The 27,485-nt window shown below is 35.5% G+C and overlaps 3 protein-coding genes across 6 annotated transcripts; 2 read left to right on the top strand and 1 right to left on the bottom strand.

Moving 5' to 3' along the window:
* Window positions 1-5,460: 5,460 nt before the first annotated feature.
* LOC105768171 (oleosin G) lies at window positions 5,461-6,231 on the top strand. The gene has a single exon (XM_012587944.2). The coding sequence runs from the start codon at window positions 5,568-5,570 to the stop codon at window positions 6,015-6,017; it is 450 nt and encodes a 149-aa protein (XP_012443398.1). The 5' UTR covers window positions 5,461-5,567; the 3' UTR covers window positions 6,018-6,231.
* A 750-nt stretch (window positions 6,232-6,981) lies between these two features.
* On the bottom strand, window positions 6,982-19,992 carry LOC105768169 (uncharacterized). Of its 4 annotated transcripts, none has more exons than XM_012587941.2 (23): window positions 19,843-19,992; window positions 18,732-19,558; window positions 17,648-17,763; window positions 16,487-16,695; window positions 15,969-16,088; window positions 15,432-15,560; window positions 15,208-15,333; window positions 14,408-14,463; window positions 14,219-14,318; window positions 14,014-14,131; window positions 13,653-13,862; window positions 12,818-13,154; window positions 11,709-11,802; window positions 11,182-11,290; window positions 10,710-10,981; window positions 10,408-10,535; window positions 10,037-10,271; window positions 9,171-9,359; window positions 8,786-9,075; window positions 8,284-8,485; window positions 7,966-8,208; window positions 7,513-7,604; window positions 6,982-7,426 (listed from the first exon to the last, which is right to left on the bottom strand). In XM_012587941.2, the coding sequence occupies exons 2-23, from the start codon at window positions 19,553-19,555 to the stop codon at window positions 7,279-7,281; spliced, it is 4,347 nt and encodes a 1,448-aa protein (XP_012443395.1). In that variant the 5' UTR covers window positions 19,556-19,558; window positions 19,843-19,992; the 3' UTR covers window positions 6,982-7,278. The 4 variants fall into 4 exon arrangements, with proteins under 4 accessions (XP_012443395.1, XP_012443394.1, XP_012443396.1 ...); XM_012587940.2 differs by having other exon boundaries at window positions 18,732-19,561; window positions 19,843-19,963; XM_012587942.2 differs by lacking the exon at window positions 19,843-19,992 and adding an exon at window positions 19,692-19,798 and having other exon boundaries at window positions 18,732-19,561.
* Window positions 19,993-25,052: 5,060 nt separating this feature from the next.
* LOC105768170 (zinc finger CCCH domain-containing protein 23) lies at window positions 25,053-26,599 on the top strand. The gene has a single exon (XM_012587943.2). The coding sequence runs from the start codon at window positions 25,081-25,083 to the stop codon at window positions 26,167-26,169; it is 1,089 nt and encodes a 362-aa protein (XP_012443397.1). The 5' UTR covers window positions 25,053-25,080; the 3' UTR covers window positions 26,170-26,599.
* Window positions 26,600-27,485: the final 886 nt, after the last annotated feature.

Genomic DNA, 27,485 nt, shown 5'->3' with positions numbered 1-27,485 from the left:
CGGAGTCCCGAAAATGCATTTTTAATTAATCCATTTAAATAAAATTTACCATATAATCAATAAAATTTTATTATCAAAATTTCCATGCAACCTTCCTATCATAATATAGACCATACCACAATATTAAAATAAATTTTCTTTTTAGCTCGGATTTGTGGTTACTGAAACCAATATTCGATTCTTGAAAATGGGTCATTACAGTTAGTTTTTAGGGTTTAGTTATTAATAATTATTGTTACTTAGTATTATTGCTAGTAAAAAACTAATATTATTATTATGGTTAGTTATTAGGATTAGTAAAACCCTAATTATTATTTTAGTTAGTATGATTATTAGTTTTACATTATATTATTGTTAGTTATTATTTTTAGTAAAACCCTAATTATTATTGTTAGTTAGTATTATTTTTAGTAAAAAACTATTATTATTGTGTTAGTTATTAGGATTAGTGGTTAAATGTTGTTCATGTACAAAATGATAACTAAAATAGTATGAGCTTATGAATGAAAAATTACATATTGAAACATTAATTTTTATTTAAGTAATTTATTTACTGTTTTTTTTGAAATTTTGTTTATTTTTTAACAGATTGAATATTAAAGAGGATGATAAGTTTTTTGTATGTGTTTATTTCGATGGAATCATCTTGACAACAACTGTTGGATATATATTTGAATGTCGGCAACAAATAGCAATGAGATTTAATAGAAATGTCTCGTTGGATGATATGAAGGGAAGGATTGATGTAAAAATTATTAGAAGTTGTGGGAGAAGGATATCAAAAATTTTCTACAAGTTTCTAGTTTCGACAAATCCGATCAAATTCACCGAAATGGAACTTGTAGACGACGAAGACGTGGAGACAATGATCGTTGTTTACTGTGGGAATGGGAGTGACAAAAATGCACCGATTCACTTATTTGCTGAGTTGGCTAGTATGGAGCAAAATGAAGATGTCAATGCATATGGTAAAGAACACGGAGCTCAAGAACCGTGCATGGTGGCTCAAATATCGTACGTTGATAGTGAATCAACTATAGGTGGGATCGGTATCGATCTCAATATTACACCCGATATTGATGTGGTTGGTGATGATGGATACGATGGTAGCGATCATTGTGATTAATAGGTCCATAGTGATAATGATCCCGATGTGGACGATGTACCTGATGATATTGACGATGAAGATGTGAATAACGATGGAAACATTAACGCGTTTTCGATCGGGAACCAGATGCGACATATTTTGATACACAATAATCTTGGGCCACACATGTCGCTCATAGACCCCGACGCAGCAAGATGTAGTGAGTTCCGGAATACCCGAAATAGTTCACGCCACTCTACCGGCCATAAATTCTGATCATGAGGAGTTATTCGTAAGCCAGAGATTCGAAAGTAAATAAGAGTGCGTATTTGCTATTGAACGGTATAGAATGAACATATCAGTGTCTAAACCGACAATATATATTGAGGAGTGTTGGAAGGCAGCGGAAGGCTACAATTGGCAGGTACGAGCTACATTCATTCAAAATTCGCAGATGTGGGAGATATGAAAATTTGTTGGGCCTCATACATGCACATCAACACGTATGACAGAAGATCATCGAAAACTTGATTCAAAAACTATCTTTATGTGTATCATGTCAATGGTGAAGGACATGCCGACAATAAAAGTTTCGGTACTGATTGCCGAAATGCAAGCACGGTTCCAGTATCGAGTATCATATCGAAAGACGTGGATAGTTAAACAGATGACAATGAAGCAATTGAGGTTTTTTTTACAAAAATAATACCAAAAAATTTTTAAAAATACCAAAATAGTATCACTTTTTTTTTATTTACCAAAATGGTACAAAAACTAAAAAAAACACAACAGTTAAAAAAAATGAAATGATGAAGTGACAGGACCCTGGTGTTCGCCGCCTGAAAAGCTCGAAAAATAGTCATTCCAGTCAAATCTGGATGATAAGAATGTGAATCCCCATGTGAATGTGATTGCTCGGGATCTGGCTCGGGCTCTGGCTTGGGCTCCGGTTCGAGATCAGGCTCGGGATCAGGATCTGTCGTTGGCTCCGCCTCCATATCAACCACTGGCTCGTATGCCCCAGGTTGTTGCATGTGTAGGGGGGCTACAGTCGACTGCCCTCCACTTAGATATGGCTTTCCCAAACTAGAGTACCATTGTATGTACTCTAATGATGGTTGCAAATCGGAAGCCATAACCATCTAAGGTATTTGAGCCATTCGATTATTCCACAGTGCAACAAATCTCCGGTGCTTAACCCCCCAATTCAATTGCGGTTTTCCTCTCTTGTTGATACCGTGAACCACTCCCACATCGCATGGTGGATCCGGGATATATTGGACGCAACCAAACTGTCGTAGCACTCGATCCCCATGGTACCACTCGATTACATTGAAATTTATAATTGGTGCGTTAGTGCACCACATGTGAGAATAAACGTAGGCAGACGAGGGTATAATAACTGCAATTTCCGGTCTACGATATGGCATCCATATAAATGCATGATTAATAACATGGTTATAATTTAACACGGTGTGAGTAAGATATAGAAAGTAACATGCCACGAATATTAGAATAGCTTACCCCTTCCCTGGCATGTTGTTCGATCATCAGACGGTATATCGGGACAGTGTACGACCTCTCGATACCCGTATAAATACTCCATCTACAAAAACAAATATAGTATGATTGGTAACATCAGTCAGTATAGTATCCTGACAATTAATGACAAGTTATATTTTATCACCTGTTAACTAGTGGATATACATATGGTTGGTGACTAACTAATGCCAAAAATGGCATCCGATAAAGTGCCTAGGACTGCAACAATGTAAGGCATCCGCCCATGTCTACGACAGCAGGCTTTGTCATCCGACAAAGCTCCCGATACAACACTGCTAGAACTGCGGAGCCCCAACTATACGAGTGAACATTGGTCAAATCGGCTAATAGAGGTAAGTACATGATATAAACCTTGTTGTTGTTTGAATCGGACATCAGTACTCACCCTATAATACGCATGATGTACGCTCGAGTAGCGCACATCAACTCTCCTTTAGTGACATTAGCTGATAAGTGTCCAAATTTGCCTTTCAGCCATGTAAATTTCAAGCCCGTAAAATTTGACTCATCATCGTTGGGCGAGTCTCCTAGTAGGCTATAACATAGTGCAACCAGCTCAGCAAATGCACTTACTCCCGTTACGGGACTATTGTCGATTGGGAGCCCAAGTTGCAGTGCAACATCCTCTAAAGTCACTGTGCACTCCCCACACGGAAAATGAAAAGTGTGGGTCTCCGGGCGCCATCGCTCCACTAGTGCAGATATTAAATCGTATCGCAAGTCGAACGTCTGGATCAATGCTGCTGACCCGAATCCAGCTTGCTCCTTAATACCATTCACCCGTTCATCCGGGGGATATCCTATACCATTCACCCGGCCCCTTAATACGCGGTACGAGCCCTGATAGTGTTAAATTACAGAAAATAAATATTAGGATAACATGATTTATTCTATATACTACGCATATCCTTTTTTAATAGAACCCGTGATTAACAAATAATAATATATTACCATATTATTAACCGCATCAGATATGTGAGGATTGTCATTAATCAATCGAGCCATTGCGATGCCTGCAACTTCAAAACAAATTTAGTAAAAAAACCCTTATTTTGGCATTTGTTCGTATTTTTCTTTTTTCCCGAATTTTATTACTTTCAAAAAATATACTATTTTCGTATTTTATTATTTTATATTATTTTAGTACATATCGTTTGAAATGTATTAATTTAGTGTGTTTTTATATAAATTTAGTAAAAACCCTTATTTTGGCCCTTTGTTCGTATTTTTCTTTTTTCCGGATTTTATTACTTTCAAAAATATACTATTTTTGTATTTTATTATTTTATATTATTTTAGTACATAATGTTTGAAATGTATCAATTTAGTGTGTTTTTTATATAAATTTAGTAAAAACCCTTACCCTTTGTTAGTATTTTTCTCGGATTTTATTACTTTCAAAAATATACTATTTTCGTATTTTATTATTTTATATTATTTTAGTACATATCGTTTGAAATGTATTAATTTAATGTGTTTTTATGTAAATTTAGTAAAAACCCTTATTTTGGCCCTTTGTTCGTATTTTTTCTCGGATTTTATTACTTTCAAAAATATAATATTTTCGTATTTTATTATTTTATATTATTTTAGTACATATCGTTTGAAATGTATTAATTTAGTGTGTTTTTTATATAAATTTAGTAAAACCCTTATTTTGGCCCTTTGTTCGTATTTTTCTTTTTCTCGAATTTTATTACTTTAAAAAATATACTATTTTCGTTTTTATTTCTTTTCAGTATTTTATTTTTCATAAACATATTTTTTAGTATTTTATTTTTAATGCTATTTTGTAAAAAAACTCATTACAACATGCTTAATAAATTTCATAAAAATATATCTAATCAACATAAAATACAGATAAAATTAGTTTTTACATGCTAAATAAAATAATAAAACATATAATGTACATAACATGAGTTTTTTACATAAATAATACAAAAAAATTAAAATAATACCAAAAAAATTATCTTTCTTTTTTTTTCTTTTTTTTTCCTTCCGTCCCTCTTCTTCTTCTCCTTCTCTTTCTCTTTTTCCCGCGCCTCCTTCTCCTTCTCCTTCTCCTTCTTCTTCTTCTTCTCCTTTCCTTTTCTTTCTTTTTCTTTCTTCTCCTTTCCTTTTTTTCTTCTCCTTCAGTCGAATCTGAGGACCATTATAATGGGGGTGGTGCCGCCTGTGGCAGTGGCACCTTTGGTGCCAGCTTTGCCACTGGCATCTTTGGTGCTGCCTGTGGCAGGCCCTCCACCAGGGTCCTGTCACTTTATCCTTTCATCTTTTTTTTCAACTGTTGTGTTTTTTTTTTAGTTTTTGTACCATTTTGGTAAATAAAAAAAATACAATTTTGGTTTTTTTTTTAATTTTTGGCATTATTTCTGAAAAAACCCCACTATTTAAGAAGGAAAACAACAATAATAAAATTTTGTCTTCCGTTTAAAAAATTGATTTGTTTTAATCCTTCCTTATGGTTTGACTAATCGGGGTTTATTTTGGTACAAATTGTCATTTCTGAATAAAGGGGGGTCTCAGCAGAAAAAAGAAAAAGTGCAGTGCATCGAACTGCACGCCTATTTACGACCAGAAAAGGATCCGTTACTAAACCAGCCCAATGGAGTCCGAGGCATGTGTCACATCCTCATCAACTCCCACCCATGCAGTGCTGCTCAACCAAACACGCGCCACACTGCCCAGACCCACCCACAAAATTACACATTTCTAGACTATACGATACGCGCGTATGTTATAAGTTTAATATTAAGAAATAAATTTTAAAAAATAGTAAATACAACCATAAATATACACTTCACCTCCCCCCTTATAATGCCTGCCACCACCACGGTTCTCTCTTCACCTCTGCAACCCTCTTTCGTTTTGCTCACTTCCTTTTTCTTTTTCTGTTGTACGACCAGGATCGTTCATCATGTCGAATGATCAAAACAAACCCATGACTCAGAAGCTGTACGAGTCAGTTCCATCATCTCGGCCGACGGCCAAGTTTTTAACAGCAACCACACTGAGTGCAACGTTGCTTTTCTTGTCAGGATTAACCTTGACGTGGACTGTGATTGCCCTGATTATGGCGACGCCAGTTATGGTGTTGTTTAGTCCAGTACTAGTTCCCTCTGCCATAGTCATCTTCTTGGTGATTACTGGGTTCTTGTTTTCTGGCGGGTGTGGCGTGGCAGCCATCACCGCGTTATCGTGGATATATAATTACGTGCAAGGGAAGCACCCACTAGGTGCGGATAAGCTTGATTATGCAAGGGATATGCTTGCAAGTATGACGAGGGGTGTGACGGAGAAGGCTAAGGAGTATGGCCAGTATGTGAAGTATAAGGCTCGGGAAGTTGCACAAGGGGAACGATCTTGAAGTTGAACCATAGTAATAATTATTAGTTTAAGCCTTAAGGCACGGTTGTTGTCTTTGTTTGATCAAATTTGCATGCATGCATGCGTCGTAAACCATCTGTTTTCTAAACTTCGTGGTGTTAGCAGGGTTCCATTGTAGCTCAGAATCTCGTTTCTCTGTTAATGAGTTTCTCATTGTGTTAAAGCAATAGAGTTTGAGTTTCGAAGTTCAGTTACATCATTTATATGATGCAAAAACCAGGTTTTTTTTATTTATTAAATTATAAGGAAGATATTTAAATAGCTATCAGACAAGCGACTTCGGATTACGTAAAATCATAAGCGCGTGTTATAACGTTCACATGAATTAACAGAATCCGACCCACCGATCGACCTCAGCTTGAATCTCTGTTTTCCTCGCAGCAGTGCAAACCAATTTGAAAAGCCCCGAAAAAAACCTAAATAATGGGGACGCTGGTAAGAAATCTAAGAAGGGCCTAAATCTGAAGCAAGCGAAAACAGAACTGAAACAAAACAAAAGAACCAATGGCTACCCTAGACTCCAACTAAACAATCCAGCCATGCGCTCTTCATTTCTTTAACTTTACATTAATGCCATTAGTTTGTGTACAATTTTCGTATCAACTTGAATTCTTTCCATTGGTGTCTCAGTTCTTGAATCTTATGTTCGTCTTATCAAACTCAACGCTAATATACAAAGAAAAGAAGTTGCTTAGCACCCCAATGTTAAACTCCTTTTTTTTTATCAATCTTGTGAATCTCAAGAATAGGGATTGTGAATAGATTAAACTCTTTCCATTTTAAGATGGTCACGTCGGTTGTGCATAACCTAGAGGAGTAATTGATCCACTTGGAAAAAGGGGCTTCTTAAATGTAGAAAGAAACTATAGATTGTACTATTGGAGTGTTCCTGGCCTAAGAAGTTTCAAGAAATGAAACAAGATTGTGAACTTGGCACAGAAAGATACACAAATGAATTCTCTAAAGCATTAGTATATACCCCAATTGGTTATTTACATTGGAATTCGGAACTCCCAAAATTATAAGGAAAGCATTGAGAACTTACATGAATGAATGCCATTATCACCCTATTATCACCCTATGTCCCTAATATTTATCTTTCGATTTTTTCTCCTCTGTTTCTATTTCTACTACTGAGTCAAGAAGTGATTTTGTTACACTTCGAATTACATGCAAAAAATGGAATAAAACAAAATTGAACAAAAGAACCTTGTTAACATGTGTGTGTTTGACTTGATGAGTCATGACTGCCAAAATAGCTCAAAATCATCACTATACAATGAGCGATCTTGAATCTCCAGATTCGCAACATGCCAATTTATAAGTTGTGATTGGAAAAGTTTACATAAAACCAATCCAGAAGGAAAAATCCACCATTCACTTTCGTCCCTGCATCCAAAACCCACACCATGTTTAAAGCTAGAATTGTATCCTCAGTTAAAATTTCCTTTGCAACTGCTAAAACATCAACTTACATGTTAATATTCCACGGCTGAAGGCTTGGGGTTCTTATACTCGATGATGACCGACTGTTATGGTTGATATACCCACAAACAAACGCAACAACCTGATGAAAGATAAGACAATATTAGAGTAAAAAGATAAGATAATTGGGAAGGGGAAAAAACAATTCATCTAGCCATTAAATATTGCTTGATAGGAGCAAGAAAAGCAGGGGGAGGGGAATTGGGGTATGAATGCTATTTAGATTCACCATTATCAACCCTTTTGCAATATAGTTACTTCTGAAATTAATAGATACTAGTTATGGATTTCCAATACTTGAGGAATACCTCTATAGGAATTGTAGGAAAACAAGCAGCAAGTATATCAAGCTTACACTTTGTCAAAGAATTGTAGGAAAATAAACCCAGAACAACCAGCAGTTTAATCAAGTAAAAATTTCATTAAAAGATTCCGGAACTTACAACATTAATCAAGGATGTTATGTTCCATAAAGCATAGAAACGTGCAAGACCTGCAGAACGCCTTGGCCCATGACTGAATAAAGCGTTTATGCCAACAGGAAATGGAAGAAGAATGCCGAGAGGTATGATAAACACAACCAGAGAGACATCCACCAATGATACTGAATACAACTGGAGGAATGTAAGCAACACTAAGCTAAAATCTCCTAAAAGTAGCATTGATATGACTAGGCCAACAAGATCCTGCAATTGTAAACAAGGTGTTAGTGAAAGATTTGTTAATACAAATTAATGTAAACTAAAATTTGTGTGAGCTACCTGGTGACCAGCAGGTTTAGTATTATGAACTAAAAACGAGAGAAGGTAAAAGATATATCTCTTATCCTCAAGCTTTCGTAAGCTGTTAGCATCTATAAGCTCTCCATAACTCTTCTTCTTTGCAAAACCTTCATTGCCTAGGGTTAAAAGTGCATCTTCTCTTGGATAATCAGATTGATTTTGCATGTATGTGGTGTTCAAGCTGAAGGACATAGGAAAGTAACCAGGTTAAATGTCATATAATTGCAGCAAATGATTCCATCATATGCGTGCTCGTGCACACAGACATTTGAAAAGAATCTGAATTTCTTTCCATCAGACACTAAAACAATAACTACTCTTAAACTAAGTTCCTCGTGCTTCTGTCTGGGACTCCCTACAGCTCATCCTATTCCAGTGCTGAGGTATATCAAAATATGCCAATATGACTTTGGTACCAACAACATGAAATTGAACGTCCAAGTTCAGACAAATAATGGTGCACAAAACACAGATGTATTACCTTGAACGTAGCTCAGTTCTGACTCTTCCATTGGTATTTCCCAACGATATATGTCCATTTTCCTCTTCAACAGAATACACCAAAAGTCCGTACTGGCAATAACCACCAGGTGCACTGCGAAACCAGGCAAGCTCAATGCGTACACCATGGTTCCTCAAAGCAGGATTAGCATGTGTTCCAAGCCATCGCAGGACAGGTCGAAATGTTACTGTCAGCCATCCACGGCAAACCAAGCGTAATTGTGCATTCAAACCAGCCACCAGTCGGTACCAAGTTGTAGGGGGCACCAACTGTATGAAATAATTAACATAACTCCATTAAAACTAAAATTTGCAAGATGAAACCTACCTTTCACCAATTACATGGTTAAAATCTGAGAAATAACCTGACTCATAAGACTGGCAAGAATGTTATCATTTTGAAGGGAAAATGGAGCCATGTAACTTCCGTCACCTCCAAAAATTATAGCCATAGGGAACTTTTGAGGGAGGCGAGGGGGAAGGTCTGTTCTCTTTTCATCTCCACCAAGGAAGAAGTCCACAAAAGCCGACATCAAATCAGAAGTTGCAGATACCTACAGTGATCAAATACCAGAATTTCAAGCTTGAAGCTACACTAAAAGATTGGGTTTTAACCACACTCGTATCAAGATTGAAGAACTGTTAAAAGAGTGTATAGAGTTAATGCATAAATTCCAAAAACTTTAAATTGTAAGACCTGTTATGACGGTGTCCCATTTTTTAGCCTTTTTGACTCAAAGCAACTATATTGCCAGATATAGCACTAGCTCAACTTGATGATATACTTTGCACTTGGTTAATCATTTCACATGCAAAAATGTAGCAATGTAGCCTACGTCTAACAATGTATTACTTTGTTCTCGTCAATTGGAAACAAAATCTGGTATCTTCTTTATAAAGCAAATTGAACTGAACTTTTTTAAAAAAAAATCCCGAACTGATGAGAACATCAGGATATCACACAAGAACAGATAGGAAGTTTATCTACTCTGCCTCTAGGTGATATGCATAAGAATGAGAACATAAAAATGTTTAACAATCAAACTTGAAAGAGCTCAAAGCATAGAAGGATCTATCTCGATCCTCAAAAAAGTCAAAATAGTTTATTTACAAAAGGATGGAGGTGAGAAAACAGAAAAAAGATGGAGCTAAAACAACTACGAGATGTAAATCAAGTTAAAAAAAAGGCCACAATAGTAAATGAACTAGACCAAGAGAAGTAAATAGAGACCTTAATCCCCTCGTAGAGAGCCCTTGAACGGCAAGAACGTAAGCAAGCATGGTCATATTCTGATCGCACAAACTCACGTAATTGTTGCAATTTCATTCTTCGGCGCCATTGCTGCCATGACCAAGCAACAGGATATGCAAGAATAGAGAGAATGGTGTAAATTGCACCTTCCCACCATTGGTAGGCAGCTATTGCATTAATCTCATCCACAAATATGCCGTATGCACCCTCATATCTGCCAGGGCAAGGACATAAATTCAATGTATAACAATCATAATTAAATATTAATAAAACCCAGTACGCAGCATGATGGAAGATTACAAATTGCAGCATGAAAAGCAATTCAACAGAAAAGATAAAAATATACTCACACAATCTCCTTTATTTCTTCTGCAGGAGTGTGAGACAGATGCCAAGGTTCACTGAAACTATTAGGACCCATGAAATACATTCTGTGGATGTGACTCTGGGACTCCTCAGCTCTGTTTGTTTCCATTACCTGAAATGGGAGAAAAGAAGGCACAATTGAAGTCAACAAGGGGGTATAATTTGCAAAAGAACAAGGAATTTGTATGAAGAAAACAATAATAATAACAAAAATACCAACAACAGCATAGAAGGCCAGGAATTCTATTAAAAAAAAAAAAGAATCAATATAGAAAAATTATACAACCTCATTTAATGACTCCAAGAATGGGAAAGAATGATCTATCTGATGGCCATGCTGAGGGGGAGAAGGGCCAGGTAGTTCATCAACCCCAACAAATTTCGTGCGTGCAACACTAAGCACCAATGCTAAGAGGATGAGCAGACCAACAAGTAGAAGAGAAAATAACCAAGGTCCTCCAAATGTGTAAATTAACTCTTCAAGAGCTGTATAACAGTGTGGCATGTCATATCTGTCAGAAATGCATTCATAAGGACAAGGTGTTTCAGCGTTACCACCTGTGAAGGAGGAAGTCTTGCATATTAATTAAAATTCTGAAGGAAAAAAAAAATTGAAATTAATTTTTGTTAAATAGCACGTGATATCTAAGTGTCTAAAGACGGTACAAAAATTCCAAAAACTGCAGTATAAGAGCAGTATGCCATTTGAATCTCATATCAGATAAAATCCACTCCATAAAGACAGCATCTGAATGTACCTCGTACAGCAATATAAATGGCACGATGGGGAAGCTCAGAAGCAGGGCAACGATGACAGAGAGAACGATCAGATCCAGTGACATTCTTGTAAGTACCAGCAGGGCATTCCTAGACAACATAAATAGTTAACAAACTCAACAACTGAAAGTATTAACCCAATTTGTATCAGTTAAAACGAAGAAAAATGATTTTACATACTAATACAAAGAGATGAAAGATAAGAATTGCTCCAACGAATTTGGAGGACAGCATTATGTTAGTTACATACTATCAGAACAAAATATACTCGGTAAAGAAGTTTCATTCGTAATAAATTGCCCATTAATTCAGAAAGAAGAAGTGGACTGGATAGAATTGCCCTCCTTAAAAGGTGGAAACAATTCAATATAGAATTCATGTTAATTTGTTTGTTGAAATATTTTAATGATCTGGGATCTTCAATTAAAAGGTTAGCCCCAACTATCATATGCAATGTTAAACAAAAAGAATCTGAAAATTTTCAAATGCAACAGAATTGCCTACTTACGACACAAAATGTCCCATAAAGCCCCTTTGGACAAGCTTTACCAGTCACAGTTCCATTTTCTCCAACACCACTCTTGTCTCTACCTAGTCCTCCCCTGTAAAAATAATCAACATATCACCAGGTTATCAAGATGACTAACTTGTACGCAAGCATCTAATAAAAGTAAACTTGTCAATTCTGACCCAAACTCAAAAACTAGATTTGATTAACCTAAATCTAAACCCAAATCAACCTGATTTGACATGAAAAAGTCAAGAGCATAAACCCAAAAACAACCAAAACCGGAAATTACTCAAACCAAAAGACCTGAAAATTTAACCGAAAATGATTTGACCCAAAAACTTGAATGGCCTAAACCCAAGCAACTTGAACCCAAAATGATTGAACCCCGAAATGATCCAAATCCAAAATAACCGAAAATTTTAAAACTTGATTAACCCAACCCAAATTGGCCAGATCCAAAACCAGCTTGACCTGCCCAACAGACATGTCTAGCAGCAAGTGTTAACCATGGGAAAACTAGAAGGCAGCAACATAGTTTCTAGTTAAAGAAAACAGCAAACTAAGATGTCCTTTCAGCATGCAGTGATCATGCTGAATGTAACATATTACCTCTTGTAAACATTGTCCACTAAAACTGTTTAATCAAGATACTGATTAGTTCCATCCAGGTGTTTCAAGGCAATGATATAATCTAATGATCAAATACTCATTAATGCGAGTTCCAAGATAAGTTTAAAAACTTAAAAGCTTCACCATTTGATTCCTAGGACCAATAAAGATCTAAACATTATAGCATAAAGTTTTTTAAAAGTATAATCCCAGAAGCAAATCTTACACCATGTTTGCAGATTGAGGCTATAATCTAGACTTCTGATTAACTTTTCCATTTATTTATTTATTCATCCCATTTAATCTATATTCTCCAATAACCATGTTCACAAAAAAAAAGCTACATAGTGGTTAGCGGTTATCGTGCAATATCACTTTCTGGAATACCCCACCTGGAGAATTGATTGCCCAACATACCAAGGACCTAGAAATGTTATTGCATGTGTAGACCATAGGTAAGCTAGCATCCAGAAAAATAAATTACATTGGAAACAAACCTAGCATGGATGCTTCCCTTTACACTAGCAATTGGCTGGTAGACATCACCAGAGGGAATGTATGACCAATGAAAATGAATCCTTCCGCCACCTCCACCGCCACCCCCTTTGGAACTACCATATCCTCCAACACTTGAAAGAATAGCAGATTCGCCAAGAGTCAAAGTGTGCAGAAACAGAAGTACAGTACCACCAGAGCCACCCCCAGGAGCTATGCTTGAATCGTTAGAAACAGAATACTCTTGTTTCCAGACAGTTCCTTCAAAACTTTCTCCATCGGCCCTCACTGCACCCTCAACAGACAAACTTGACAACGGATGCTCCATGGAACCAAACACTATTCAAACATAATCTCAAGAAAATAAGAAGCAAATTTTAAATAAAGTGGCTATTTACTAGGACTCTGTTTGGTATGCGAGCTATTTTGTATAGCTCAACCATTAGATTCAAACCTTTTTTCCTTCCAACTAATCTAAGTGTCTAAAGACAGTACAAAAACTCAAAACAGGGTCCCATGGCTGCCTTTGTTCACATTTTTTCAACATTCCATACTGTAAATTATAACCTAAAATAATCATCAAACTTCTTCAATCATAAGAAAAAATTAAAGATAAATTTCAGTAACTGAAATCAACCAACCAGTAATAGTAAAGTTCTAGCTTTCCAGGATGGTCATTAAGAATTCACCTAGCCATAAACATTTCAGAGAAACAGACACTGAAGTATAAAACAACTTCTCTACCACTGCTAAGACTTGATATCAAAATCTTCAGAAATTAAAATGCAAGAGCCAAAAAATATAAGCTGGTGAAAATAAATGACACAAGGGCCTTACCTATAATACCACCACCTGCAGTCGAATCATCTGGGCTCTCAATTCCGCTTCCGCTGCCAAGTTCACAGGGCAACTCACGATGCCCATACGAGATACCCCCCTCAACACAACTATCATTATAACATGCAAGCCCCCCTTTACCACCATGGCCACCACCACTGCCAATACCATTGTATAAAAAGTTTCCTCTACCGACACCACCTATGCATCCTGTACAAGAACAAAAAAGGTCCATCAAGATATGACGGTTGACAAGACCGTTTCATGGAGTTCATTTGCATGCATGTATGCAAGGGTGCATTCACACATGATAGAGAGATTTGAAGAAAATAGAACCTAAAATATTGATGGAGAAACATACCCATCCCAGATGCACTGATTACTCCAGAAGACCATACAGATACTGTTCTTGCCCGATGGAAATGAACAACAGATCCCTTAATAAGACCTTCAACAGTGACGTCCTCAACTCGGCAGATCTAAAAAACGAAATAATGATACAGTTAAATAAGCAGAAGCAAGCATATTCCTCGGTTCACTACTGCACAATCATATTGAATAAACACCTGGAGAGTAAAAGACAGAGTCGAATTCACATTGCAATCTTCAGGTGGATGAAGTAGTTCAATGGGGCAGTCTTGGTGCTCACAATAAAGCTTCGGTGTACTGCCAAATGCAAATACAACAGTGAGATGTATTACAACTTATAAGATGGTACACACCTTAGAACAAGGGTGATACAAACCAAAACTTACATGGCATCAGATGAGGCATTCTCTAGGGGACCACGCAAAATAGACCCAGGTCCAACCTTCATGCAAAACAGATATAATTAATTCATTAATTATTCAAGACAATCAATACAAATCTCCAAGCACAGAGTAATGTACCCCGCAGCAAGAATTCATCAAAACTGGTAAATGGCATCCGTAACTATTTACCATACAAGAGACTGTAGGTGAGCCCCATCTTTCTGTTTAACTTTTATGGTGATTGAGCCACTTTGTGGTGGTTAAAAAATTCTAATCCATCAGCATCAAGATACATATATAAGGCAGCAACAAAATCAATAGAAGAACTAAAAATTACATGAAATTTACATCGACTTATCCTCCGACAAGAAGAACAGCATAGCAGTTAAATCCCCAGTCACACTTGCGTGCAAAAATGGCTTCCATAAAAAAAACTTTATACTAAACCCTACACCCTAATTGTGCTCAACATAACAAATCATGGTGAAACTTATGAAGAAGTCATTGCCCATATTAAAATTTAAGATAAGCAGATGGATCACAAATGAAAATGCAAGTTTAGATAGACCAGTAAAACTTAATGATTTACCACTGGGGAACAAGAGAAGCATCTTTGTCACCTAAAACTCTACTGAACCAATAAAAGTTTAACCAGTCATGCACCTTAGCCACCAAACAGAATTGTCCTCAGCAAACTAATTTTGCTTTTATTTTAACCACGTCAGAAATTCAACAGCCAATAAAATTTATAAACTTAGAACTGAGAATGACCAATCATAAACCAGAACAAAATAAAAACTTACGTTAATACTGTAAAATAGTGATAGGACCAAACGTTGAGCTTGAATTGTATCTCCTGGTCCTGATAAATTCAATAAACCTTGTCCATGTACTCCCAGATTTGCATTAGAATGAATGACTGATGATTCCTGGGTATAAAAGGAGAGAGGTAGGGAGGATTGGTCAAGAATAATTACATCCAGGGAAACATGCAACAGAAAGAGCAAATGTGCAAAGGGTTAACCACCTTGAGAACAACTAAATTACTAGCCTCAAGCCATGATGTTGCAACAGTAACATCTTCACCACCATCTATTTGCAATTTAGAATTCCACATCAAGAATATTTTCACAGTCATGCGTAAAGCCCCATAGACCTGATGCAAGAGAAACAGGGAGATCATTAAATAGAAAAATGGAACAGACAAGGTAAAATGAAGCAAATATAAATAGAAAACAGATGAGATAGCTGATATATAATACTCCCATTAGAAATCATAGAGCTGCTTCTATTCAGAACATACAAAGACATGTTAACAACATGAAAGTGTGTCAAATGAAGTGGAAATACATGGCTACAATGACAACAGATGGATAAAACTCCAATCAAAATAAAATCAGCTACTTCAAGAAAGGTATTCTGTTGTGCGAACTAGTCAATGACTTAGCAGTATGACAAAAATAAGAGGTTAAAAGACCATCAATAGCAAATATGGACAATGTTGTCTTGATACTGAGACAAGAAAGATTATAAAACTTCCTCATAAAAAAAAAGTATCAGCCACCTTGATTACAGAATCACTCATCAATAGTTCTTCTGCCAATAGTTCAAATTCTGAAGACCCATAATGTGCTAGCCCAAAGCTCAACACAGCCCTGCATAGTAGACTTATCTGTCCATGCACCTATATAAGGAAAAAATGCTAGAATCAGATTCCTCATGAAAAGCTTAATCGTATCGTCTGAAATTTTATGAAACATACAATGCAGGAAGAGGTACTACAAGTAGGTTAACAACTCAATACAAGGAAAAAGGATACCTTAAAGAGAGAATTTCAAATACTAAAGGTAAGTAAACATGATTTACTACTAGTTCATTTGGCTTAAATATTTATTTTTGAAAAAAAGCCACACTCTGAAGCCTCTAACATGATTTACTACTAGTTCATTTGGCTTAAATATTTATTTTTGAAAAAAAGCCACACTCTGAAGCCTCTAACAAAATAGGGTAACAATCATGAATGCTGGGAGTTAATATATTCTAACATCTCGTTACGAAAATACAGACTTCAAATTCTCAAACCTGGACACGACTCCAAAGCAATGGAACAGTGGCCCTTGCACAATTTCGAATGTAGACATTAGTCCAAAGTGGTCGATGAGGGAACTCTAGAAGAAGGGTTTCTGTAACTGTTGCCAAATTATGATTATCAACAGTAAGGCTACGGGGCAGAGCATCATAGAGGGTTCCAGCAGCACCAGCATTATCTGGGCAGCCATGACTAATTCCTCCTGCAAAATGATAATCAATAGATCACTAAGCTGTCACATAAATGGGCTAAGTGGGAGCAGAAAAGGATATATATCAGAAAGCTTACAAAGATAAGCATTTTGCAGGTTTATTATCCAACAACAGTTCATTTTTCATGAAAGTTATTCATTTATGTTGTCATCAAAAGGCATTCCTACAGTTCAAAGTACTATAATCATCAAAAAGTGCTTCAAACAACACTTCAAAAATCTTGTATATATTTTGTTTACTGGTTCTGAAAATTGTCACTCCTCCTAGGAACTTTAAAGGAAACAAGTGTTTGTAAAAACATTATAACAGGAATGCTTTACGGTGTGTTTGGTTTCGGAAAATAGAGGTCATATTCATTTTCATTTTCTTGAAAAAAGAAAATGGAAATCACTAAAGAAAAAATGTTTAGTCGTAAAAAATATATTTTTGAAAAATAAAAATATGTGAAAATTAGGAGGAAAAATCATTGATTTCACTAAAATGTTCTGAAAAACTAGAAAACAAGGATTTGTTTTAAATTTAATTATAATTGATGAATTGGCCGTGGTTATAGTCCATATTAAGGTAACAATTTTTTCAACAACATTTAAGTATCAAATCCATAATGCAGAACCCATCTAACAATAATTTTTTATTTTATTAACAATAAATATTGTTTTATTATTATTTAATCACTTATGTTTGTTTAAATTTATTTTATTATATTAATAACATTGTTATTTATCTAAAAATTATACTTCAATTTAATTATTATTTACTAATTAGATACCATAACATGTTTCATATCAATTTTCAGAAATTAAAGAAAGAAATTTATTTTCTAAAAATGAAAATAAAATATAACAACAAAAAATATTTTCTTGAACCAAACAGAGCCTCAATTTCCCAACCTTAAGATATACTGAACTCCGACATATGATGGCAAAACAGGAGAAGTCTTACCATACACATCGATTTTTGGTTCATCATGCCTGCTGAAAATATCAACCGAAACTCTTCCACCACCTCCACCAGCAAAACCATTACCTCCACAAGCACTTATCCAGCCACTTCCAGTCCTGCTCCTCACAGAAAAAAAAAAGGAACAGATACTATAACATTAAAACCCTAATCATACCCAGGTATATATTGTGACATTTAACCCATAGTTATAAACCTAAGAGAGCCAAATAATTCAAATGAAAGACAAAAAATTATTTCCAGAATATGACAGTGCTAAGCATACATAAGATGGATTCATAGGCTACCATCACTTGTACAAGTTTTGATTAACAAAACTAAGATAAAGACACATCAGGCATGGCCTAAATGGAGAATAAATGATAATTAGACCTAAATACCATTCATACAACTTACAAATGGGGTTTAAACAATGTAAATCACCATATTAATTGAGAAAGCTTCAACCTCTCCATATTAACTTAATTGAAGGTGCATTTTACAAATCCACAAGCATTCACATCCAGTCATTAGACATTTGCAATGAATAGCAAGTGATCCTCTGATGAAGTAAGGCTTTGTTCAAAAACAAAGAAAAGTGAATTTGAGGGTGTGTTTCATTAACGTCCAGCACTCTGGTTGGCATGCATCATGGAGAAGTAATAGAGCTTTAAGAGGTTTACCAAATGAGTCCAATTCATAATCACAAGTTCATAGCAGTTGATGCCTTTCCAGCCTAATAGAACTTTCATCACTACTGTTCCATAGTCTGATGGTTAGAAGATATGTCGGTAAAGTATCTTACAGTTTTCTAGTCTTAACTACAACTACAAGTTCAACACGAACAAAATTCAATGCTTTCAGCAAGTGATTAACTAGTTAGAATCAAAACACTCCTAAAAGTTATCCTTATCAGGCTCACATAAACAGTATCTTAAGACTCTAATCATACACTAATTTGTAATTATTTCTTCTCTTTATTTCCTACGTTCTTTTTTTATTACCAAACGAACACAACAGAACAACCATCCAACTCTGGTAACTAAAAGAACTTCAAGAAACAAAGTTAACAAGAGAGAACCCTTACATTTTACGAGCTTTAATGTAGATGCTACCACCTGATCCTCCACCTCCTTTACTCCCTCCATCACCCCCATCAGCCAACAAGCTCCCATTCATCTCCAACAAATCTTTAATTATAATTTTCACCCGGCCACCACCTACCCCTCCGTAATCGACCTCCTTACTCGTTGTACCTCCCTTACTCCCATAACTCCAGGGATTCTGCAACGATGACCATGAATAAGCATCTCCTCCCCAGACATCTTCCGGTAGCTTCCCATCCTCCACGATACAAGAAGCCCCACGGCCCCCATGACCTCCGCCCGCTCCTGCCAATCCCTGAGGTGTCCCACTCGTCTCTGGAGGTGGATCTCCCGCCCATCCTGTAGTGTTCACGGCCGATCCATTGTAAAAACTAGCGTTATAAGCCCCGAGCTGAAAAGTACCAGTGACTATAGTCGAACCTTCGCCTAAGGAAAAGTTCCCGCTGATGTTTACGGTGACGGAACAGCCCAAAGAAGGGCAATGGAATCTAACTCCGGGGAGGATGTAGAAATTACCCTTTCCCGCTATGTAGACGTCACGAGTTAGATTTAAATCGGCCACAATCTTACACGTGGAATCCAGTGAACCTATCCCGCCGAGGTCATTAGTGCATGATACAGCCGGGGGGTGAGGAGGCGGAGGAGGAGGTGCCGGAGGAGAGTAATCTTGATGGAACAAAAGAACTTCCGAATCCGAATCGATTATAGAAAAACCCGATTCGAGGGTCGAAGAGGAATGAGAGATTAGTGTGGTGTAGAAGACGATGGTTAAGCAATGAAGAAAGCGAGAGCGTAATCGAGCCATTCCCTGCTGATGAAATTCATTAGAATATAGGGTTAAGATTCAGTTTTCGAATAAATTCGTTGATTCGGAAGCATACAGGATCAACAACAACAGCAATAACAACCATTGAAATGTGAAACAACCATGAAAAACTAACTTTAGTACTATTTGCTATAGATTTTGATCGTCCAAATTTTCCGAAATTTATAAAAATTCAAAAAAGCATTTCCCTCTGACTCTCTGCAACAACAACAAAAAAATATTGTGTAGAAGAAGATGAGGAAAAGATAGAGAATGGTTAAGCTTACATGAGCTTGGTTCTTTTCCGAATCTTGATTTGTTAGGGTAGTTTTTTTCCCCAGGTTTGACTTTTCAAATCCAGTCAAATGTGTACATGTAATCGGCTTCTTCAAAGTTCAAACTTTTCTTAAAGTTCGTTTAAGCAACCTATTGGCAAAAGTGTTCTTCCAAACGACGGCGTAGACATACTCTTAAGTCCTGAGATTAATAAAAAAGTTGCGCTTTTAAGTTTAAACCATTAATTAATATCTGGGAGTGAAATTTACGCGCGGGGAGGAATTAGAGTGTGAAATTGAGAATCGAGTGAAAGGCGCGTAACTTGGAGAGCAAACCGCAGCATCAGGATTTGATTGAATTACCCACATGTTATCTTAGCTTCGTACGTGATTGGACGGTTACTTACGGTGAGCTTTTTCTGGTATTAATGACTGCGGGAGCGGGTGACAAAGCAATTTTGTTAGCAAGGCGGGTATGAGAGACACGTGTAAGAGATTCCAGCTAAATGAAAAAAAAGCTTACTCGTAAGCTGCTTGCCCGAGAAGAAAACTTTTGGCAGTTCCAGTGAATGAAAAAGAAGATATTATTTGACATTTTGTTAAACTTAAGACTTCAGAGAAAAAAGACATTTTGATTTGATGTCCTCCCAATATGAAAAAACGTATTTGTTTTCAAAATGAAAGTGAAATTATTTAATAAAAATATTAGTTTTTATTATATTTGTGGGTTTTGTGGTGACATCAAAAAAGTAGATAGCTTGGTACAAAGGTAATTGAAAGATAATTCAAGCAGGGTTTCATATATTTGTTTTATTTCAAATAAAACATAATATAAATTATGTTGAAATTTGCTTTCCATATGATTGCTAAATCATAAACTTTTTTATCCTTATCTCATGTGCTTTTTATAATCAAATTTCGATTAATTCAATCAGTTGAATTAATCGAAATTTATATTTTTTATTTTCTTGTTAAAATAAGTATAAACATGTCAAAAAAGTGATAACGTTCATTTGATGAATTAAAACTACATATAATTTATGATTAATTATTAAGTTTAAATAACTTGATTAATTACTCAATTTCAAATCGAATTAACCGATAATCGAACTTCAAAAATTATTAATCGACCGTCAACCAAATTAAATCAGTTAATTGATCAATTAATCAAATTAAATTAATTTATTTGATTAATTTAATTTTAACCAAAATTTAATCACCCCTACCCTTAACCCACTAACTCATTAGAACTTTAAGTCCATTTACATTTACGCTTTCGTTTGAAGCAACTATGTTTCTTACGGTACTTAAAATTGGGTAAGAGTATATTATCATACGCATATACATATATGAGACAAAAAATATCCAATGTGAATTCAATCAAATCATAGATCAGTTACAGGCCAATGGTAATGGACTGTCCATAAGGACTAAGTTTAGAAAGACCTATGGATCAATACTTACTATAATGTTTGAAAGCTAAAAACGAGAAATGTCGGCGTCAAGGCCCAACATAGGCTTAAAGGTTCAACTAAAATCCCATGGTTTGCTTATCACTAGTTGGCCTAAATAAACCTAACAATGGTGAAGTTGAAAAACCGTGGGAAAAGGGGAAAAAGAAACCAACTCATTTAGTTTATTTAGGACGAATTTTATTTTATTATAATATAGGATCATATTTCATACATTAATAACGATTTTTTACGATTTTTAAAGCTTAATATATAATTTGGTAGTTAAATTTCATACGTATTTTTAATGTAGTATTTATATTTCATACGTATTTTAATGTAGTATTTACGATTTTAAAGCTTAATATATAATTTGGTAGTTAAATTTCATACGTATTTTTAATGTAGTATTTATATTTTTTATTAATTAAGTTTTTATATTTGACAAAAGGTTTATTTTGGTATCTAAATGCAATTGTGTTAAGTTTTAGTTTTAATTCAAATTTTATTATTGATTTGATGAAAATTAATCACTAATATTATTATGTCTGATTTTTTCATGATGGAATCATCTATAAAACCTAAAATAAACACTAAAAGCCTAATACGTGAAGTAAAGCCCGCCCCTCAATATGTAAAAATATTATTTAGGCCCTTAAATTTTAAAAAATTTTAATTTGTAAAGGTAAAATTATATTTTAACCTCACTAAAATTATAAAAATTTAATTTAATTCTTTAAAAACGTAGACTATAAAAATTAAAATTTCATCCGAATCTTCCTAAAAGTTATTAACAGGTTACCTTTAAATACCAAATAGAAATAGAAATACTACATTGGAAACGTCAGATCAGAGTGCGAAATTATGCATTAAACTATTTTAAATCTAATTAAAAGAGTTGAACTTAGTCTTTTATTGAAATCTAAAAAATCTTTGAATAATTTATTTTTTAATTAAATTTTAAAACAGCTAGGAGGTGATATGCGAGACAGAATTGCGGAAAACACGGCCCCAGGAGATTTTTCAATAAAACAATTCCATGAATTCACGATAATCAAACATAAATTAATACGCCACTAACTAATATTTTAATATTCTTTTTGTCTATCAGGAAATATTATTTTTAGGCCACTGTTTTTGTGAGAGTTGCAACCTAACCCACGACTCTTGATGAAATGACTATCTACTTAATACACTGAATTATGATATAGTAAATTAGAATAAAAAGTACTAAGTAAATGTTAAAATAAATACAAGTGTCAATTTTTTTATATATATTTTTGTCGCATACGCTTCAAAGAAAAACACCCTTTTAAAGATTGAAGCAACTTGAATCAATTTTCATCCTAACCCAAAAACCAATCATGAGTCAAACAAAGATGCTTCCACAAGAAAAAAAAAAGTTTCTCACTTTTTTGTTTTGTAGAGCAAAGGGTTCCCATTTAATATTTTTAAAATAGAGCAGACAACAAAATATAATAATTGTTTACTATTTTAACTATAATCCGACAAAAAATTGTAACATAATAAAACGCCAATATATTCATAATTTAAACGATAATAAAATTGCGTAGTACGTCGACGTTAAATATCAAAATTCAAGTTCTCGATAGTCTTGTATCAACAAAAAGTCTTGATAATCTATTTTATCTTCAAATTTATAATACATATATAAATTAAAATATGGAAAAGCATATGTTGCACTTGGGATTTAAAGAAAACGACAAAGAACCGTCCGAGCATCACGAGCAAGACTCAAAGGAAAAGAGCCTTGTGGTTGTGGATAATCTTGAAAGCCTTGTGATGGCAAGAAAGAAAAAAGAAGAGTAGAAAGCAAAGCAAAGCAAAGGCCATTCTCGTGTTATCATCGTAGTACGGGACTTCTGCTGAAGGGATTTTTATTCGTACGAATCATGTGCCTTCCGTATTTTGTCCCATTGCGGGGGGAAACCAATCACTCATTCTGACGTGCTTCCATCTCTGCCGTTTATGTCCACAGATGGAGGAGATTTGTATTCTACCTCTAACCTGACTGAGCTAAAATTTATTTCTCTCCGAAAAGGATTAACGTAAAATTGCTAGATAAATTCAATCTATTATTTTTAAAGTCAAAACAAAGATTAACTGTCACGACTCTTTGTCCTACAAAAGAAATTTTCATAATTGACTGCAGAGCAGCCATGGGCATAGAGATATCATAATTGATACATTTAAACACTTCATTGATTTCAGAACAGGAATATCTGCCAGCTAATGCGTAGATTAGAGTTTGTGCTAAATTGCGCTGAGGGGTTGTACGTGACACTGCCGCTAAGCTTGGCGGCTTCTTAATTGCCAAGTAGTTGTCCCATTTGCAGAGATTTAGAGACACGTGGGTGAAATGCACGAACCCGAATAAGCAGTCCATCTACGCATGGCTGCCCTTCTCTGCCCTCCACCCATCTGCTAACAACTAAAATATCGAATTAATAATATCTCAACTCAACCTTTTTTTTCAACGGAGATACGCTATTTTGTAAAACAGACCATTAAATATTATTTAAAAAAAAGATTTACATATAATTTAAAGCTTAATTCTCTATTTAAGCTTGTTCTATACCGTTTATTCCGAGAAAGAGACAACTCCTGAAAATATAAAGAGGGACCCAAGCAATTAGTTTTCAATTCACTCAAAGACAAACGATAGAATCACCCGACGGTGATGTATTTTAACAAAACCAATTGCAAAGAGATAAGCACAAATCTTTCCCCCTCAGCCAACAGTATTTCTCAAGTTTATGTACGTTTACTAAAAAAGAAAAGGAACCCAATCCAACCATGGTTTTATATTTGGTCCAATATTAAAATTTAAATTGAAGAGAAAGATATTTCAGGAAAATTTAAATAAAATAAAATATCCCTTCTTAAAATATAATCCATCATTCTTTACGAAAATTGGAACAAAACAATAAGCAAATTATAGAAGGAAACAAATTCATTTCTCTGAATACAATAATCCATTACTATTATTGAGAGGTAAAATTTTTGAAAAAGTCAATTTTCGTGAAATAAATGAGTAATGACTTAAAATCAAGGGGCATGATAAGTTCGTGACATTGAATTGTCACATCGTAACGCCTTCCATCTTTTCTAACTTTACGAATAGATCTCGCAAATCTTTTATAAGGAGTAGGAGACACTAGACAGTGAGGTTTATATTACTCTTAATATATTCGTATCATAGTTTTAAAAATCTAACAAATTTATTTAAAAGTTGTAAATATATATAATAATATCATTTTGAAAAATAAATATGTCATTTTGCAATTGAAAAATTAGCCGCTCAAATTTGTATTTACACCTAAAGATTATATTACTCCTATTAAATTATTTTTTATTAAATGGATATAATCAAATAAACTTAAATTGAAATATAGTTAATATTTTTTAAAATTATAATTTACTATTTAATAAAATTAATACTTTTAAAGTTTTATAATTGATTTTTGTTTGCAATTAAATTACAATAAAAATATATTTTAAACAATAAATATTAATTTTACAATTTAAATTTATTTAATTAGATTTAATAATATAAGAATTTAATAATAATAAAACTAATTTAATTCAGCCTATACAAAGAGGTCCCAAATATTTTAACCCTTTAAACAACTACAACACTTTTGCATTTGTAATTATTTTTTCACCCACATTAAGTTCTTAACTCAACCATGATTAACTGGAAACAACTATGGGTTAGGAAATCAGTTTATAACCAAGAGACCCCGCTCCTCGTAGAATTAGAGAACGATGTCCAAAAATGATGATCGGAGAATCAATCCAACCAAATCCCACCATCAAAATCCCCGTAGGGGACCCATTCAACGATCCGACGGCTAGCTTTCCCTCCGTTAACTTTAACTACAACAATGCAGTCAGTAGTCCTTGCCCTGTCGATTACCTCGGGTCTCTCCACCGTTACCTACCGTCAAACGACTACGAGTCCGATTCGTTTAGTGATGATTCGGACTTGCCTGTTGATGCATTCTCATGCGACCATTTCCGGATGTACGAGTTCAAGGTGAGGAGGTGTGCTCGTGGAAGGTCACATGACTGGACTGAGTGTCCGTACGCTCACCCCGGTGAGAAGGCCCGAAGAAGGGACCCGAGAAAGTTCCATTACTCTGGAACTGCTTGCCCCGATTTTCGCAAGGGAAGCTGTAAGAAAGGCGATTCATGTGAATTCGCTCACGGCGTTTTTGAGTGTTGGCTCCACCCTGCTCGTTACCGTACTCAGCCTTGCAAAGACGGTACCAGTTGTCAAAGAAGGGTTTGTTTTTTCGCTCACACACCGGAGCAGCTTCGCGTGTTGCCGCAGCAGAGTCCGAGAGGAAATGGGTCCGCTTCAGCTGATTTGGATTATGTTGGTTCGCCCATGCGCCATCGTCTAGAGTTTGTTTCTTCACCAACTTCTATTCTGGCTTCACCTCCAATATCCCCACCTTCTGAGTCACCTCCTATGTCACCCAGTGGCTCATTTAACTCGGTGAGTGAACTTGCTGCTTCTATGCGAAGTTTGCAGCTGGGTAAGTCTAAAATGAATGGTGCTTGCTCCTGGGGCCTGCAAATGGGATCGGGTTTCAGTTCTCCACGTGGTTCCACACTCCGACCCGGTTTTTGCAGCTCTCCTTCAACTCCAACTCGTACGCCGACTCGGTCTAGCCTCGGTCAGTTTGACATCTGGGAATTCAACGCTGTCCAAGAGGAACCTGCAATGGAGAGAGTGGAGTCTGGGAGAGACCTGAGGGCAAGGATGTACGCAAAACTGAGCAAGGAAAATTCTATCGGCCGACTTGAACCAACCGGGTCGGGTCCTGATGTTGGATGGGTAACTGAGTTGGTGAAATGAAGCTAGTTCTTCGTAATGGGTTGGGTAATCAGCATTTATTTTGATTTGTTTTGCGGAATTTAAACAAAAATCGGTGGCCTTTGATTCTTCTTGACTTTTTGTGAATATTGATGATGTATCTGATATTCTGGTTTGGATATTTGGCATTGTAAATAGACGAGAAGGAAAGAGAGATCAGAGAAGTCTCTATTTTGTGGTGCTACTGCCTCTTTTCTTCGATATTGTTCATGGCAAAAAGAAAAAAAAAGGAACTACGACTTTTGTATAGACAAGAAGGATTTATTAGGGCTCTGCCGAAGAAGGGGTAGCGGTTTGCTTCTTTTTCATTTTCTTTTTCCATTATGAATCACTTAATTTCCTATCCAGATTTTCCCTGTAATTTCTCCTATCATGGATAATCAATGTAATATATTTCTTATTTTTGTCCTTATTATCTTCTTTCTTTCCCCCTAAAGTTGTTTAGTGGTTTAAAGCTGGCAAGAAAATTTGTTTCTCAAGAGAGAACTAAAATCCTATATATGTAGTGGGAAAAAAATATTATCAAAATAGATGGAATAGCAAGTGATGATGGTGAAAGTTGGCATGCTTTGTGGAGGAGCCAGCACGCTATGTAGATTTCTTTTGTGTGTGTGTGCAATTAGCCGACGACGAGGCCTAACTGACTTTAAAACAGATCTCTCCAGCTCCTTGACAATGGATGATCTTTCTCAGAGGATTTCTCCTTCACCCCCAGCATCATCACATACATAGCAGGAGTTACGATGATTGTTGTCCCTTCGTGTTCCGTGATCAGTAATCGACAACTCCAATCAGATAAACATCTAATTCATCACAAAGCTCAATCAGTGATGCATTTACAGTGGTTCATGATAATGAAATGATCTGTTTAGTGGTATCGAAATGGATTTTAGATTTCGAAAAGCTGGGAAGAAGCTTTCAGAAAATATCGTTGTGCCTTTGTTGAATGGTGATAAGATGTTCATTTCGTGACTGGCACCTCTAGACCTACAAAGCATGTTGCTGGTTCTTCCTCCTCCTTTTTCCAGCCATCAGAAGCTTTCTTCTTTTTTTCTTTTTCTCGTGGATGTTCATCCCAAGATCTGTTTATTCTTTTCTTCTTCTTTTCTCAATTTCAGTTTCAGCTTTATTCGTCACAAAGCATGCTCTGTTGGTTCTATTAAAGCTTAAAATCCGTACGTGGACTTCAAAATTGACACCAAGATTGTTCAAAATCATCTATTTCGATACTTTGTTTATATTTTATATGTAAAAAAACGCATTCAACTTTTAACGCGCGAGTATGGCCGGTTTTTTGG

The sequence above is a fragment of the Gossypium raimondii genome, chromosome 5 (assembly GCF_025698545.1).
Source record: "Gossypium raimondii isolate GPD5lz chromosome 5, ASM2569854v1, whole genome shotgun sequence".
NCBI classification, from domain to species: Eukaryota; Viridiplantae; Streptophyta; class Magnoliopsida; order Malvales; family Malvaceae; genus Gossypium; species Gossypium raimondii.
This window is presented reverse-complemented; position numbering and strand designations above follow the sequence as displayed.